This window comes from Perognathus longimembris, chromosome 16, assembly GCF_023159225.1.
Source record: "Perognathus longimembris pacificus isolate PPM17 chromosome 16, ASM2315922v1, whole genome shotgun sequence".
Classification (NCBI taxonomy): domain Eukaryota; kingdom Metazoa; phylum Chordata; class Mammalia; order Rodentia; family Heteromyidae; genus Perognathus; species Perognathus longimembris.
The window spans coordinates 55280988-55293792 of NC_063176.1; the positions used below are offsets into that span (position 1 = coordinate 55280988).

A 12805-nucleotide genomic window follows, 5' to 3' on the forward strand; every position below is an offset into this window, starting at 1 on the left:
AGGGCGGCGGGGGGGGGGGGCGCAGAAGCCGGGCCGCAGGTGCCCGTTGGGTTGGCTTGGCGGCGTGGCGGCCGTCCTGTGGGGGAACCGGGTGGCTTCCGTGTGGCCGTGTCCCCTCCCCTCCCCTCCCCCCGCCCCCCGCCGTCTGTGAGTGGGAATCGTCGCGCTCTGCGTCCCATCCTCTCGCGTGGGTGCCGTCCACGAGCCTCCGCGTTCGATTCCTCCCGACGGCATCCCTGGGACAAAGCGTCTCTCGGGATGTTACCGTGCGACTGTCACGGGAGGATTCGTCTCTTGGCGACACGGTTGCCAGGCTGGTTGCTAGGTAACAGCTGGCGGAGGGGAAGGCGAGGGAGGGCAGGGCGGCGATCGCATGCCTCGGAGGTGACCCGCGCTCAGAAGGAGCTGACCCCTGCGTCAACACGGTGACGCCGCCGCGCAGGGCCCTCGCCCGCCCCCCTCCCCCCCACCCCGTGCAGGGCAGCCCCTCAGTGCAGCCCTCCCCGTCGTGGGAGACCCAGGGTGCATGGGGGGGGGGGTGGGTTCAGGAAGGTTCCTGCCTCTGGATCCTGCCCAGGTCCGGCCGTGGGGATGGAGAGCAGCTCTGAGCTGGGCCGCGGAGCTCGGGTCGCCCTTGTCACCCGGTCCCTGGTGTCTCTGGGCCTGGAGGGAGCCCAAGGTCACCCTCCCCCCCCGCCCCCTCCCCGGGTGTCTTTCCAGGTGAGCCGGGCAGGGCCAGCCCGAGGCCTGGCCGTCTAGCCCTCGGAGCCCGCAGGGGCCGCGGCGGCCTGGTGTCCCTTGGCATCGTGTCACCGGTGACCGTGTGGGTGGTTTGTTTCTTCTGCTCCCGTCTTAATGACCTTGAGCTTCCGGCGCGCCGGTCTCCCGCCCTCCCCGGCAATCCCCTGGGGTGCTCCAGGCCGCCTGGGTGAACTGCGCGCGAGTGGCCACACTCTGCCCCGAGCCTCGCGCGGTCCGCGTGCCTGTGCGCGTGCGTGTGTGCGTGCCTGTGCGCGTGCGTGCGTGCGTGCGCACACGCGTGTCAGGATGGGCTGCCTTTAGTGTTGCATTACGTGGGGATGTCAGGATTCATCTTTTCTTGATTTTTTTTTGGGGGGGGGATACCCCATAGTCAGCAGTAATGACACCCCCCTTCCCCCCGTGTCAAGGGAGGAGAGGGAGCAGCCGGCTCTGCCGTTTGCAGGCTCTCAGTCTCCACAGGCGGCCCTGGCTGCCCCCATTTTGCGAGTGGAAAGGCCACGGGGGAGGGGGTTCAAGGTCGCCTGGCGATGCGGGGCCCAGGTGGGCTTGGACCCCGTCTGTGCGATGCTGCATCCTGGGTGTCAGGATTCTGCAGGGGTTCCCCAACCTCCCGGCCGGGGGTGCCTGGCAAGAGGGGAGACTCCAGGCCCGGGAGCGCGGCGGCGTCAGTGCCCCGTGCGTGGCCCGTGCGGGGGTGGGTGCCGCCGATTCCGCCCCGCGGGGCGCGCGCCTCGCACCCGGCACCCAGGCCGCGCCCTCGTCTGGGCCGAGAACCTTCTCGCATCCCCCCCGCCGGGCCGCCCGAGCCCCTCGGGAGGGGGGCACGGGAGGGGGGCACGGGAGGGGGAGCCTGAGCCTAAAGGCACCGTGGGTCCGTGCAGTCGGCGTGACGCGCCTCCCGTCTGACCGGAGACGAGATGGAGAACGAGGCGCTCCGCTGGGCGCCGCAAGCACGGCGGTGGGGGTGGGGGGGGCGGGGACGCCCCGGCTCTGCCTCGGGGGGGGTGCTGGACTCCACGTGTGTTCTCTTTACAGTTCTGGGGGGCAGCACCCTTGGGAAGGGAGGCATCTTGCGGCCGCCTCCTCCGGTTTCGGGGGGTGGGGGCTGCTGCTGCCTCGGGCCGCTTGGTGGTGGGTGACCCGGGTCCCCGCGGGCCTGGCCCTCCCCCCACGCGTCTTTGCCCACGGTTCCCTCTTCTCGGGGGTCTGGCTGGACCGCGCCATTCGAATCCCCTCGCCGCGTCACAGAGCCCGGTTCCCAACAAGGCTGTGGTCATCGGCGCCTCGGCTGAGACTTCGGTGCAACTTTATTCTGGAGTGGGGGACACTCTCGCCTCTAATTTACAGTGTTACCCCAGGACCTGGTGCCCCTCTGGCAGACAGAACCACAGGCCCCGCTGTCTCCAGAGGACCAGGCCAGGCTCCCGGGGCTGCGGGGGCTCGGGGGTCCGTCTATGAGCTCATGTGGATTTCTCTGCTGGCCTCAGGAAGCGGCCGAGCCCCCCCCCCCCGCCCCCGTGCTCCACCATGTGGCCGGAGGAAGGAGGGGGTCCCAGCGGCTGCCGGCAGGGAGGGCAGCATGGCCCCCGAGGTTGTCTGGGTCAGGTGCTGGGCCCCACGGCCGGCTGCTCGTGGCCTCGCTGGAGTCGCCCATGAGCTGTGTCTCAACACCAAGGCTTCTACACACGCACGCACGCACGCACACGCACGCACGCACGCACACGCATGCACGCACGTCTGCACCCGGAGCTCTCCGAATGAGGCTTGGAATACAGAAACAACCCATCTGAGGTGGAGGTGGCCCAGATGTGGCGGCCCACGACCCCCTCCTCCCCAGTGCCCCTCTCCCCGGGCACCCGGCGCCTCTTCCGGGGTCTTCAGGTTGCCCCGCAGGCACACCCGTACGTGTGTCCGTCCGTCTGTCCTCCCGGCCTCCCTGACAGCCCTGCCTGCGCCCCCAGGTCTCGGTGCTGGTCCTCTTTGCCCTGGCCTTCCTCACCTGCGTCGTCTTCCTGGTGGTCTACAAGGTGTACAAGTACGACCGCGCCTGCCCCGATGGGTTCGTCCTCAAGGTAAGCCCCGTTCCTCTTACCGCCCCCCCCACCCTCCCCTTGGGGCCCTGGAGCAGGGGTGGCGCTCGCCCCGCCGTGTACGTGGGGAGCCTGGCCTGCAGGCGGAGGGCGCGGCGGCCTGGAGGGCCTGAGCCCTCGGACTGGGTCCCGGGAAAGGTGCCGTCTGGGCCCCGTGGGGTCGGGAGGCGGGCTGGAGCGTCCAGGGGCCCGCCGCAGAGGCCGCCACGCGGGGACGGGCCCCGTTCTTCCCCGCGCCACCGCCTCGGAGCTCACGCGAGGCACAGAGGGGGCACAGACAGGGCGAAGGGAGCCAGGGAGCAAGCCCGGGGGCGGGGCGGGGGGCGGGTGCATCGTGCCGAGGCCCCGTGGCCTCTCTACCGCGTGTGCGGTTCAGAACTCTCCAGAGCATCCACGGCAAATGGTTCCGCCCAGGCTCTGGCGCAGCGAAGGTCTGAGTGAAGCCCGCCGGTTCTGAGCCCGCGCCAAGCCCCTTGGCCTCTGGTCTCCGCGTAACCCGGAGTCGCCAGTGCCGCTCCCTCGTATACCGAGTGGGGCGTCGGCACGGCTCGCCCTCCGCTCTGCCATCACCCTGCCCTCGTGGGGTTACCTCCCAGGGGGGCCCCCGCATGCCAGGAGCTCCGGCTGTGCCCAGTGCTGGATCCCGAAGACCCCCGCCTTTAACGCCCCGGATGCGCCCCGAGAGTCAGGGCTGACAGGACGCAGGTGCAGGGCGGTGTGCATGGGGGTTGTTTTGGAGGGAACGAGGGCCGGTCTCCGGGGGAGTGTCCCCCCCCCCCCCGTGCAGGGAGAGCCGCCCGCGCAGCCCGTGTGCCCCACGGGGATCCGAGGTGGGGGGGGGGAGCCCAAGGGGCAGGCCGGGCCTGGCCTGGGGGGGGACGACCCGTGGAGAGAAGGCAGGCGGAGCCGCGCCCCAGGGGGGGCAGGAGATGACAAGGCAGCTCCCGGCCATCTGGAGTGTCACACGGGGACCTTTGAAGGCAGCGGGGGGGGGGGGGGGGGAGGGGTGGTGGCGGATCCCCCATCCCGATCCGATGGCGGGGGGGGGGGGGGCACCTGCGAAGCCGGGAGTGGAGGGAGGAGGAGGGAGGAGGTCTGAATGGCCGCGTGACGGCAGGTGGACTGGGAGACGGACTGGGTCCCCGGGGCGGAGGAGGAGCTGGTCTGAGAGGCTGGTGTTCTCGGGGAGGTGCTGCGGAGCCAGAGGGGACAGCTTCCTGGGGGGGCTCTGAGTCCCCCGGCTGGGCCCCCGCCCCCCGCCCCGCCTCCCCTTGGCTCTCCAGCCTCACGCGTGCGCTCACAGGGCGGCTGGACCTGCCCTCTCTCCACGACAGAGCCGGGGGGGTGGGGGCGGGCAGTCCTGAGGGATGAGCTCCTGTGGGAGGGCGGTGGTGGGGAGACGGCATGGCGGCCCCCTCCCCCCCCTCCCAGCTTGGCCTGCTGAGGAGGGGGGCGGGAAGAAGCCCCCCTCGCTCCAGGCCGCCCGCCCTGCCAACCCATCCCCGGGGAACCCCCGTGCCCGGGGGGGGGGGGGGTCATGGTCTTGGCGGCACCGGGCTGGCGTAGGGAGGGAGGGAGGGAGGGAGGGTCGGCGGGGGAGCGGCCTCGAGCCACGCCGGCTGCGCCCTGTCTCGCAGAACACGCAGTGCATCCCCGGAAGGCCTGGAGAGCTACTACGCGGAGCAGGACTCGAGCCGCCCGGGAGAAGTTCTACACCGTCATCAACCACTACAACCTGGCGAAGCAGAGCATCACCCGCGCCGTGTCGCCCTGGATGTCCGTCCTGTCCGAGGAGAAGCTGTCCGAGCAGGAGACCGAGGCCGCCGAGAAGTCGGCTTAGCCGGCCGGGGAGGTTCTTTCCCGGGTGTCGCTCGCAGGTAGCCGAGGGACTCGGAGGGACGTTCCATTCGACGTAATTACCAGTAATTTAGAGGATTACTCATTTAAGGTGCAATCGCTTCTGTTTGCTACTGCTGCTTTGCAAAAAGAAAAAAAAACCCAGCCCTTGCCGCCGCCCGCCCGCGGGTGTGAGGCCGAGAGCGCACGCGCCCCGCTTAGAGCGCGCCGCCCGGCGGCCCCCCCGCCCCCCCCCCCCCCCCCGCCGCGTACTCGATGCTGTTCCAAACTAAATTGACGCCAGACACGCCGGGGGTTGGACGAAAGATGGTGCGCGCATTTTGTGGTTTTTCTAATTTAAAGACGCTCCCTTGCTGTTTGCAAACCTTGCTCCATAGCCATAACTAGAGCGGCCTGGCTGCCCCCCCCCGCCCCCCATCGCTGGTGCCGACCCCGAGGCCCCCAGGCCGTGGTCTTCCCAGGCTGCCCTGTGCTGTCTCTGGGTCCCCCCCCATCTCTGGCGCCTCTGGGTGGGCTTGAGACCGGCCGGGGCGGCGGGACTGGGCGTGGGCGGCTGTCACCTGGGCCGGGCGGCAGGGGGGGAAAAGCCACCCGGTTCCCTCGTTAGGAACACAGAGCGGCGGGGCGGGAAGGCGATCCCTCGAGGAGCGGGCGGGGGGGGGGGGGCCGGCAGGAGGGCGGGGGGGGGGGGAGGGGGGCCGGGGTGGCACCTTGCAAGTAGAGCATTTCAACCCACAACCTTTCTAAGAAACCGTGTTTGGGCGGCCTGAATCCTGACGTTGAGGTGTATGTTTACAAATTTGCCGGTCAGACGAAGCAAGTGTGTACGACAATTAAACGGAGAAAAGCGGTGCGCAGACGTGTTATTCCCCCTGGGGGACGTGTCGCGAGGTTTCCCTGGGGTGGAGCCGCCCTGGGCGGCGGAGGGTGGGAAGGGCGGCCAACCACGTGTGCCCCGCGCGTGGCCCCGCGCACGTGGCAAGTCCGTGCGTGTCTCAGCAGCGTGCACCCTGTCACTCTGTCTGTCCCCGTGTAACTTCTCACGCCTCCGTCTGTGTAGATGAAGAGCCCGGGGCCTCTGGGCGCCCCCGCCCTGTCTGCTCACGCGCGGGGCCCGCGGGCGTCACGGGGCGTCACGGCTCCCGGCCGCGGTCCGCACGCCGCCTGCTCTGGGTTGCCGACGGCGGGGCACAGCGCCTCGGGGGCCCCTTGGACCCGGCGCGCCCTGCATTCCCACGCTGGGCGCGGCAGCCGGGGCGGGCCGGGCCCCCCCCCCAGCCTCAGTGCAGACAAACCCAGCACGCGGCCGCGGCTGCAGTCACGTTTATTATGCCCACAGGCAAGCGTGGGCTCTTCCCGGGCACCGGGACCCGGGGCTCGGCAGGCGAGAAGCCCTGGGGGGGGTGGGGGGGGGGATGAGCGGCAGCCGGGGTCGGGCTCGAGGCCCCTGGGATGGGGAGGGCTGGAGAACTCCGGGGCGAGCACAGGGCCCGTGACCCCGGCAGGGGGCGCCCGCCGGCCACCTCGCCCTGCATCTGCACACGGGCTCCAGTCCGGTGCCCCCCCCCCCACGCCCAGCTTCTGGCAGGTTCCTTCCTTGGCGTCCCTTCCGCGCAGTTCTGGTCCTCCCAGCCCTCCCGCGGCGCCATCACCACCGCGCGGCCGTGCCCTGGTGCCAAGCCCTGCCGGCGCCAGCCGTGTCTGCGGGGCGAGGCGGTGTAGGGCGGGGCGGGTGGGCAGCCTCGGCCGCCGCCCGCTAGCTGTCGTACCAGTCGAGGAAGAGCAGCGAGAAGGAGCACATGACCAGGAAGAAGAGGATCCACACCCGGAAGCCCGCGTTGTTCTTGATGGCCTGGCGGGCAGGGGAGGGATGGGCGTCCGCAGGGCTGCGTTTCAAAGCTCTGCAATGTCCCCCCCGCCCTCCCCCCGGGGCCACAGAGCTGCTCTTGCCCCCTTGAGCGGGTGTCCCAGTCACCAAGGGAAGCCAGAATGGGGCTAGAGCCCCAGCGGGGACCAACGGGCGGGACTCCTGTCACCTGCGGGTCTCGCGTAGGCCCTTCCCCCCACACACGCAGAGTCCATCCTAGAGTGCAAGGCTGGGGGGGGGCGGCTGGTGCCTTCCACAGCCCGCCGCCCGCCAGGGCCCTCAGCACCCTGCTCCGTGCAGTGCAGGGAGCCACCCCCCCCCCCCCAAGCTGCCCGGAGGCGGCGGCTGGACACTCGTGCAGACACGCATGCCCGGCGTGGCCGGCCTGCTACCCCATAGCCACACACTTGCGGGGCTGAGCCGGGGTCCGCCCCATCGGGTTGTGGCAGCCCTGCCAGCGGGACTGCTCTTGCTCGGGCCTAGGAGCACCCAGAACCCGGGAGCACCCCTCCTCCACGCCTGCCTAGGGGCCCGGAACCCCCCCATACCCCCCCAGGAAAGGGGAGCACCCACCTCCCGGATGTCCTCATTGCCCTCCTTGATGTTCTCAGTGGCCCCGACCACAAGCTGATGGATGCTGTCGATCTCGGCTTCCTGTGGAAGGAAGGGGGTAGAGCAGCGCCTGTCTCCACAGGCAGCGGTTGCTGCCTACGAGAGCCCGTGGGCCCCACAGCACCCCGGCTCTGTGAAGGGGGACGAGGCTCTGAGAAGTCAACCGACTTCACTTGGCTCTGCCGAGCGGCCCCTTCCACATGGGCGGGTGGCAGAGACACAAGCTCTCAGAGACGGGGGCAGGAGAGCGGACGGTGCGGAGCCCCCTAACACTGCCGCCTGCACTGCGCCCCTGGACCCTACAGCAAGCCTGCGGGGTCACCCCGTTTTAGAGAAGGGGGGTGGTCCCCCGGTCCCACTGTTTGCCTCCGCCTGAACTCGGGCGCCGGCTTCTGCTCCCGTCTGCGGACCAGACGCCTTCGGGAGAGAGGTGTCCTTGTTAAGCCGAAACTTACAACTCCCGTGGCTTTCGGCTTTGCTTACCTGTTGCAACACCTTTTCGGTGAAAATCTCTTGGAGTCTGGAAATTTCAACCACTTCTCCCCTCGATTTGCCTTCATTAAGAGAAGAATCGATAGGTTACGCGGTCGGTATGGGCCCTTGGCTAGCCGTGTCCCAGGTCTCTAGGGGACGCGTGTCCTGGCGGGCCGGGCAGGAGGGAAGCGGGTGGGGCGCGGGGGGAACCCGCTCCACAGACGCCGCCTTCCCGTGTGCAGGCTCGGTCCCAGGCCCTGCACCGGGTGGAAACGGACCTCAAGGGGGAGGAGGGACAGTGGTCCCTGGGGATGGGGCACAGAGCCATGCTACACCATGCAGTCTCCGCCAAGCACTGGGCCTCGCCTGCTCACCTCGCAACAAAAGCCAAGAGATCACACGGATGCCCCAACCTGAAGAAGACCTACGGCCTCCTCAAGGCAGCTCCCCGCCGCCAGGAAACCCCTCCCGCTCGCAAAGGTCACCTCTGGGCTTGGGGGCTGACACTCGGCCCGGCTGGAGACATTTCGGTGCCACGTGGGGGGCCGGGGGGGGTGGGCAGGCCCAGGAGGGCGCAGTGGGACTCCAGCACAAGGCAGAGACATCGGGGCAGGTGGAAGGCGGTAGGGCGGGGGGTGGGGGGGTGGGGGGAGGGCTGGGGGTGGACTGTGGCTGCCCTCCCAACTGGAGGAGAAAGGAGCAGGGAGGAAAGGAGGCAGCTCCAGACTGGGGACAGAAACGGCAAGGTGGGTCCAGAGATGGGCACAGGGCAGGCTCGGCTGGACTGAGAGAGGCCTCAATGGGCCATGTCTGGGGGTCAAAGGCCCAGAGCCTCCTGGGGCCCCCAGTCCGTGGAAAGGGTCCAGAGGATGGGGGGCGGAACTGGGAGCTTATCTGGGGAGCATGCTCTCCAGGCAAGCAAGGCTGTGCAAGCACCTGGCTTCCCACTCAGATCCCCGTCCGCCTTCCCCTGCGCGGCTCCGCGTGCTTTTGTCCACGTGCGTGGACGTGGCCTAGCGATGCCCGCGGGTCACCCTGCCTCCACACCACAGTGAAAAGGGTTCCCGGCTCTTGCAAAGGCCCCGCCGGCGTACCTCACTTCGTCGAACAGGCTGTTCATTTCTCCGATGAGCCGCTGGTTTTCTTGCTCAAACTGTAAGGAAGCAGACACGGGGCGCTGTCACGCCGAGCCGGGCAGGGGTCTGGCCAGAGGCGACCTGCCGCCTCCCAGAGTCCCTGCCCCGGCCTGGGCAGAGGAGCCGCCCGCCTCCGCACGCCACGCCGCTGCGGCCTGGGTCTGCTGGCGGCACCCGCGCAGGGGACGGGGCCAGCCCGGCCGGGGGGGGGGGGGAGCCCCATACACGCCCCTCTGGGAGTAGAGGGCGGTCTGGAGTTACCTGGGCAGAGCTACTCTCCCCAAAGCGTCGAGGACAAGGTCTGAGGGTTACCACGGCCGCCTCGCCCGCGGTGGCTCGGGGCCCGGGCCGCCGCAGGGCTTCCTCCGCCTCCGCCCGCGTGGCCCCGCCGGCTCCGGGGCGCCGAGTCCTCCCCAGTCTATCTGCGGCCGAGCATCCGCTAAACATACCCCGGGATGCCACCGGGGACGCGGGGCCGAGGCTCCGGCTGGGCGCTCACCCCTGCTGCCAACGCCGCACGGAGGCTCCGCGCCTGGCACTGGGGGGGGGGGGGGGGAGGGAGGCGCGGACCCGAGGCCTCCGCTCGACACCCGACCTGTCCACTAGCCACCCCCACCTGAGGGTGTCCCCCACTCCCGGCTCACAGGGTCCAGGCGGACCGCTCCCTGTGGGCGCAGACCTGGCAGAGGCGGGTTCGAGGCCCCGCGAGCTTCCCGAGCCCTCGGGCGGGCCCGGCTCACCGCTGGCTCCGTTCCCCACACGGCTCCATCCTGACAATTCTCAACGACAAAGGGAGGGGCGCCGGTGCTCAGCCCCGTGGCTCACTCTTAACGCAGCGGCCTGGCTCGCTCCCCGCCCGTCGGGACGGGAGATCCCGTGTGTGAACGCACGGCCGTCAACTGTCCACACAGCAGCGGCCGAGGCCTGTAGTTACTTTGGCTTGGGCGCTGAGTCCACCCACTGATCCTCAGGTGTGACTCAGGTTTTTGTGTTGTTGTTTTTTGGACTTTCTAATGATAACTACGGTCCTGTCCTCTTCGATCCAGGCTCTGAACCTGTCCGGCGGCAGTTCGTGAGCTCCAGGTGGCTCCTGACGGAGCGGGCGGTGGCGGGGCGCCGTCCCCTCGGGAGTGGCCCCTGGTGGAGGCGTAGGGCGGTGTGCGAGCAGGTCCTGGCTGCCCTCCTCCCTCCCCAGGAAGCAGCCTTGGGGAACCGGGAGTGCCGGGGGCTTCGTGGAGAGCGCCTCCCTCCCCACAGAGGGGAAAGAAGCCTCCCTGGCCCCACTCGCTGACCAGGTCCCGGGGGGACCCGGCCCTTGGCTGGTGGCAGGGCTGGTGTTGTGGCGGGACACGTGGGTGGCCCTGGGCCAAAGGGTGGGACGTGAGTCTCTCTGCAGAGGGCCCTGCTCTGTGGCTGGGGGCAGGGCATGTTCCTTGCCTCTGTCACTACAGCGGGGACATGAGTAGGGACCCAGGAGGGCTGCGAGCCGGAGCGCAGGAGCTGAGTCACTCCAGTTGTTTCCACGTGCGCGTCGTGCGTGAGACTGTGTGCCTCACGACAGGCCTTGTCCCTGCGACCAGCCACCACGGCCTCGCAGTGTGGCAGCGCCGAGACATTTGGGGGCCCAGAACGCGTTTCCACTAGTGAAACCGTTCTCTACAAACCGGTTAAAAAAAAAAGGCACGATTTAAGCAACTCCTGTCATTATTTGGCTATTAGAAGGGAATGCGATCGGCCATTCTCAACTCGCTTGCGGGCTCCTCCACTTCCGGTGCTGCCCCTCAAGGGGCCCTGGGCCCCACGGCACCCCACATCCCTGCCTCCAGGTCCACGGGCGCACGCCACTTGACCGCACCCCCACCTGCCCATCTTCGGTGCCTCCCTCCCCCTTCCCGTCCTAGAGGGCTCCGGCCCCCCCCCCCACCTGCCCGAGGACGCCAGGCCCAGGGCTTCCTTCTCCTGGAGCCCGTGCTCAGGAGGCGGGGTGCACAGGGGTGGAGAGGACGGGGGGGGCCCCCTTCCTTAGCTGTCTGGTACGGACTAACGTCGGCTCCGCGCTCAGGGCCACGCAGCGGCAGCGCGGCCGGCGCCCCGCGAGGCTTTGAGGTCGCGGGACCAGGGCCGGGAGGTGGACGGGCGCCCGCTCCCAGGCGAGGCGAGGACGGCGCGGGGCCGATCCTGTGAGACCCCACGCCAGCCGCCGCGCCCCCCCCCCCCCCCCCCCGCTGCGGGCAGCGCGCGCCCCGTCCTCCCCGTGGCCCGGGTGCCTTCCCTGGTCCGGTGCAACCGCACTCCGCGGGCACGTGAGAGGCGGGGACGGCGGAGGAGCGGCAGCGTGGGGCCGGGCGCGGGGCCGCCCTCGTGCCCCCGGGGCCAGCGTCCCCCCCTCCCGGTTACCAGGCTCCGGAGCTCTGGCACACGGCGGGGGCGCCGGCGTAAGTGAGCTAACGCCACACGGAGAACCCCTCGGGAGCTGCTGCTCTGCCATTTGAGACCCGCGGCGGTCACACGCGCCGTGGAAGGGCACCCGCGCGACGGGCGGCCGCGGACACTGCCCGGGCTCCCGGAGCTCAGGGCGCCACTTGGGGGCGGCGAGGGCCTGGGGGGAGCCGGCACGGGGGGCCGGGGGCCGAGCAGCTCCAGGCTGGCGGCGGCCGTCGCTGTCGGGCAGCGCTGGGGCTGGGGACCCCGCGTGAGCAGGGAGGGGCCTTGGGTCTTTGTCCCCCGGCGCCGGTGAGAACCACAAAGCTCCTCCGCTGGGCGGCGCGGCGCAGGGCCAGGCTGTCCTTCGGCAGGCCCGGCCTCGAGGAGGCGTGCCGCGGGGAACAGCGCGGGGAACCTCGTTCACGTACCGGAGCCCCCATGTCCAGGGTCACCCTGATGTCCCCAGAAGCCGCACGACTGCTGGAAGCGAGCTGGCAGGCCGCCTGCCGGACCCAAGCAGAGGGGACGAGGGCCGGCCGGCGGCTGCTGGGGACGAGCCGTCAGGCGAGGGGAGGCCCGTCAGGCGAGGGGAGGCCCGTCAGGCGGCGGGAGGCCCGTCAGGCGAGGGGAGGCCCGTCAGGCGAGGGGAGGCCCGTCAGGCGAGGGGAGGCCCGTCAGGCGGAGGAGGCCCGTCAGGCGAGGGGAGGCCCGTCAGGCGGAGGAGGCCCGTCAGGCGAGGGGAGGCCCGTCAGGCGAGGGGAGGCCCGTCAGGCGGCAGAGGCCCGTCAGGCGGCAGAGGCCCGTCAGGCGAGGGGAGGCCCGTCAGGCGAGGGGAGGCCCGTCAGGCGGAGGAGGCCCGTCAGGCGAGGGGAGGCCCGTCAGGCGAGGGGAGGCCCGTCAGGCGGAGGAGGCCCGTCAGGCGAGGGGAGGCCCGTCAGGCGGAGGAGGCCCGTCAGGCGAGGGGAGGCCCGTCAGGCGAGGGGAGGCCCGTCAGGCGGCAGAGGCCCGTCAGGCGGCAGAGGCCCGTCAGGCGAGGGGAGGCCCGTCAGGCGAGGGGAGGCCCGTCAGGCGGAGGAGGCCCGTCAGGCGAGGGGAGGCCCGTCAGGCGGAGGAGGCCCGTCAGGCGAGGGGAGGCCCGTCAGGCGAGGGGAGGCCCGTCAGGCGGCAGAGGCCCGTCAGGCGGAGGAGGCCCGTCAGGCGAGGGGAGGCCCGTCAGGCGAGGGGAGGCCCGTCAGGCGGCGGAGGCCCGTCAGGCGAGGGGAGGCCTGTCAGGCGGCGGAGGCCCGTCAGGCGGAGGAGGCCCGTCAGGCGAGGGGAGGCCCGTCAGGCGAGGGGAGGCCCGTCAGGCGGCGGAGGCCCCTCGCGTCCCAGTCTGGCCGCCGTCGACCTTCTTATCTCCCTAACGCACACGATGACCCCCCCCTTGGCAATTCTTAAAGACCCGTTTAACCTAGAAGGCCATTTTACGGCTGGTGGAGACATCTATTATTAGTAAAATTATCCCAAGGCAATCTCTGGTTTAATTATGCTGCTGAAAATTTGAAACGCATGAAGAGCCTATTAGGGATTGGGCAATCGAGCCA

General features: G+C 70.3%; 2 protein-coding genes across 2 annotated transcripts in view; one reads left to right on the forward strand and one right to left on the reverse strand.

Moving 5' to 3' along the window:
* The window catches only part of Nsg1 (neuronal vesicle trafficking associated 1), a 21765-nt gene extending 16881 nt beyond the window's left edge, over positions 1-4884 (forward strand). Inside the window, 3 exon segments of the mRNA XM_048364383.1 lie at positions 4490-4504; positions 4506-4547; positions 4549-4884. Coding sequence (XP_048220340.1) covers positions 4490-4504; positions 4506-4547; positions 4549-4692 — 201 coding nt within the window. The 3' untranslated portion in view covers positions 4693-4884.
* Positions 4885-6025: 1141 nt separating this feature from the next.
* The window catches only part of Stx18 (syntaxin 18), a 68899-nt gene continuing 62119 nt past the window's right edge, over positions 6026-12805 (reverse strand). The window contains 5 exon segments of the mRNA XM_048363950.1: positions 6026-6561; positions 7150-7230; positions 7672-7725; positions 7727-7742; positions 8757-8815. Of these exon segments, the coding sequence (XP_048219907.1) occupies positions 6466-6561; positions 7150-7230; positions 7672-7725; positions 7727-7742; positions 8757-8815 (306 nt within the window). The 3' untranslated portion in view covers positions 6026-6465.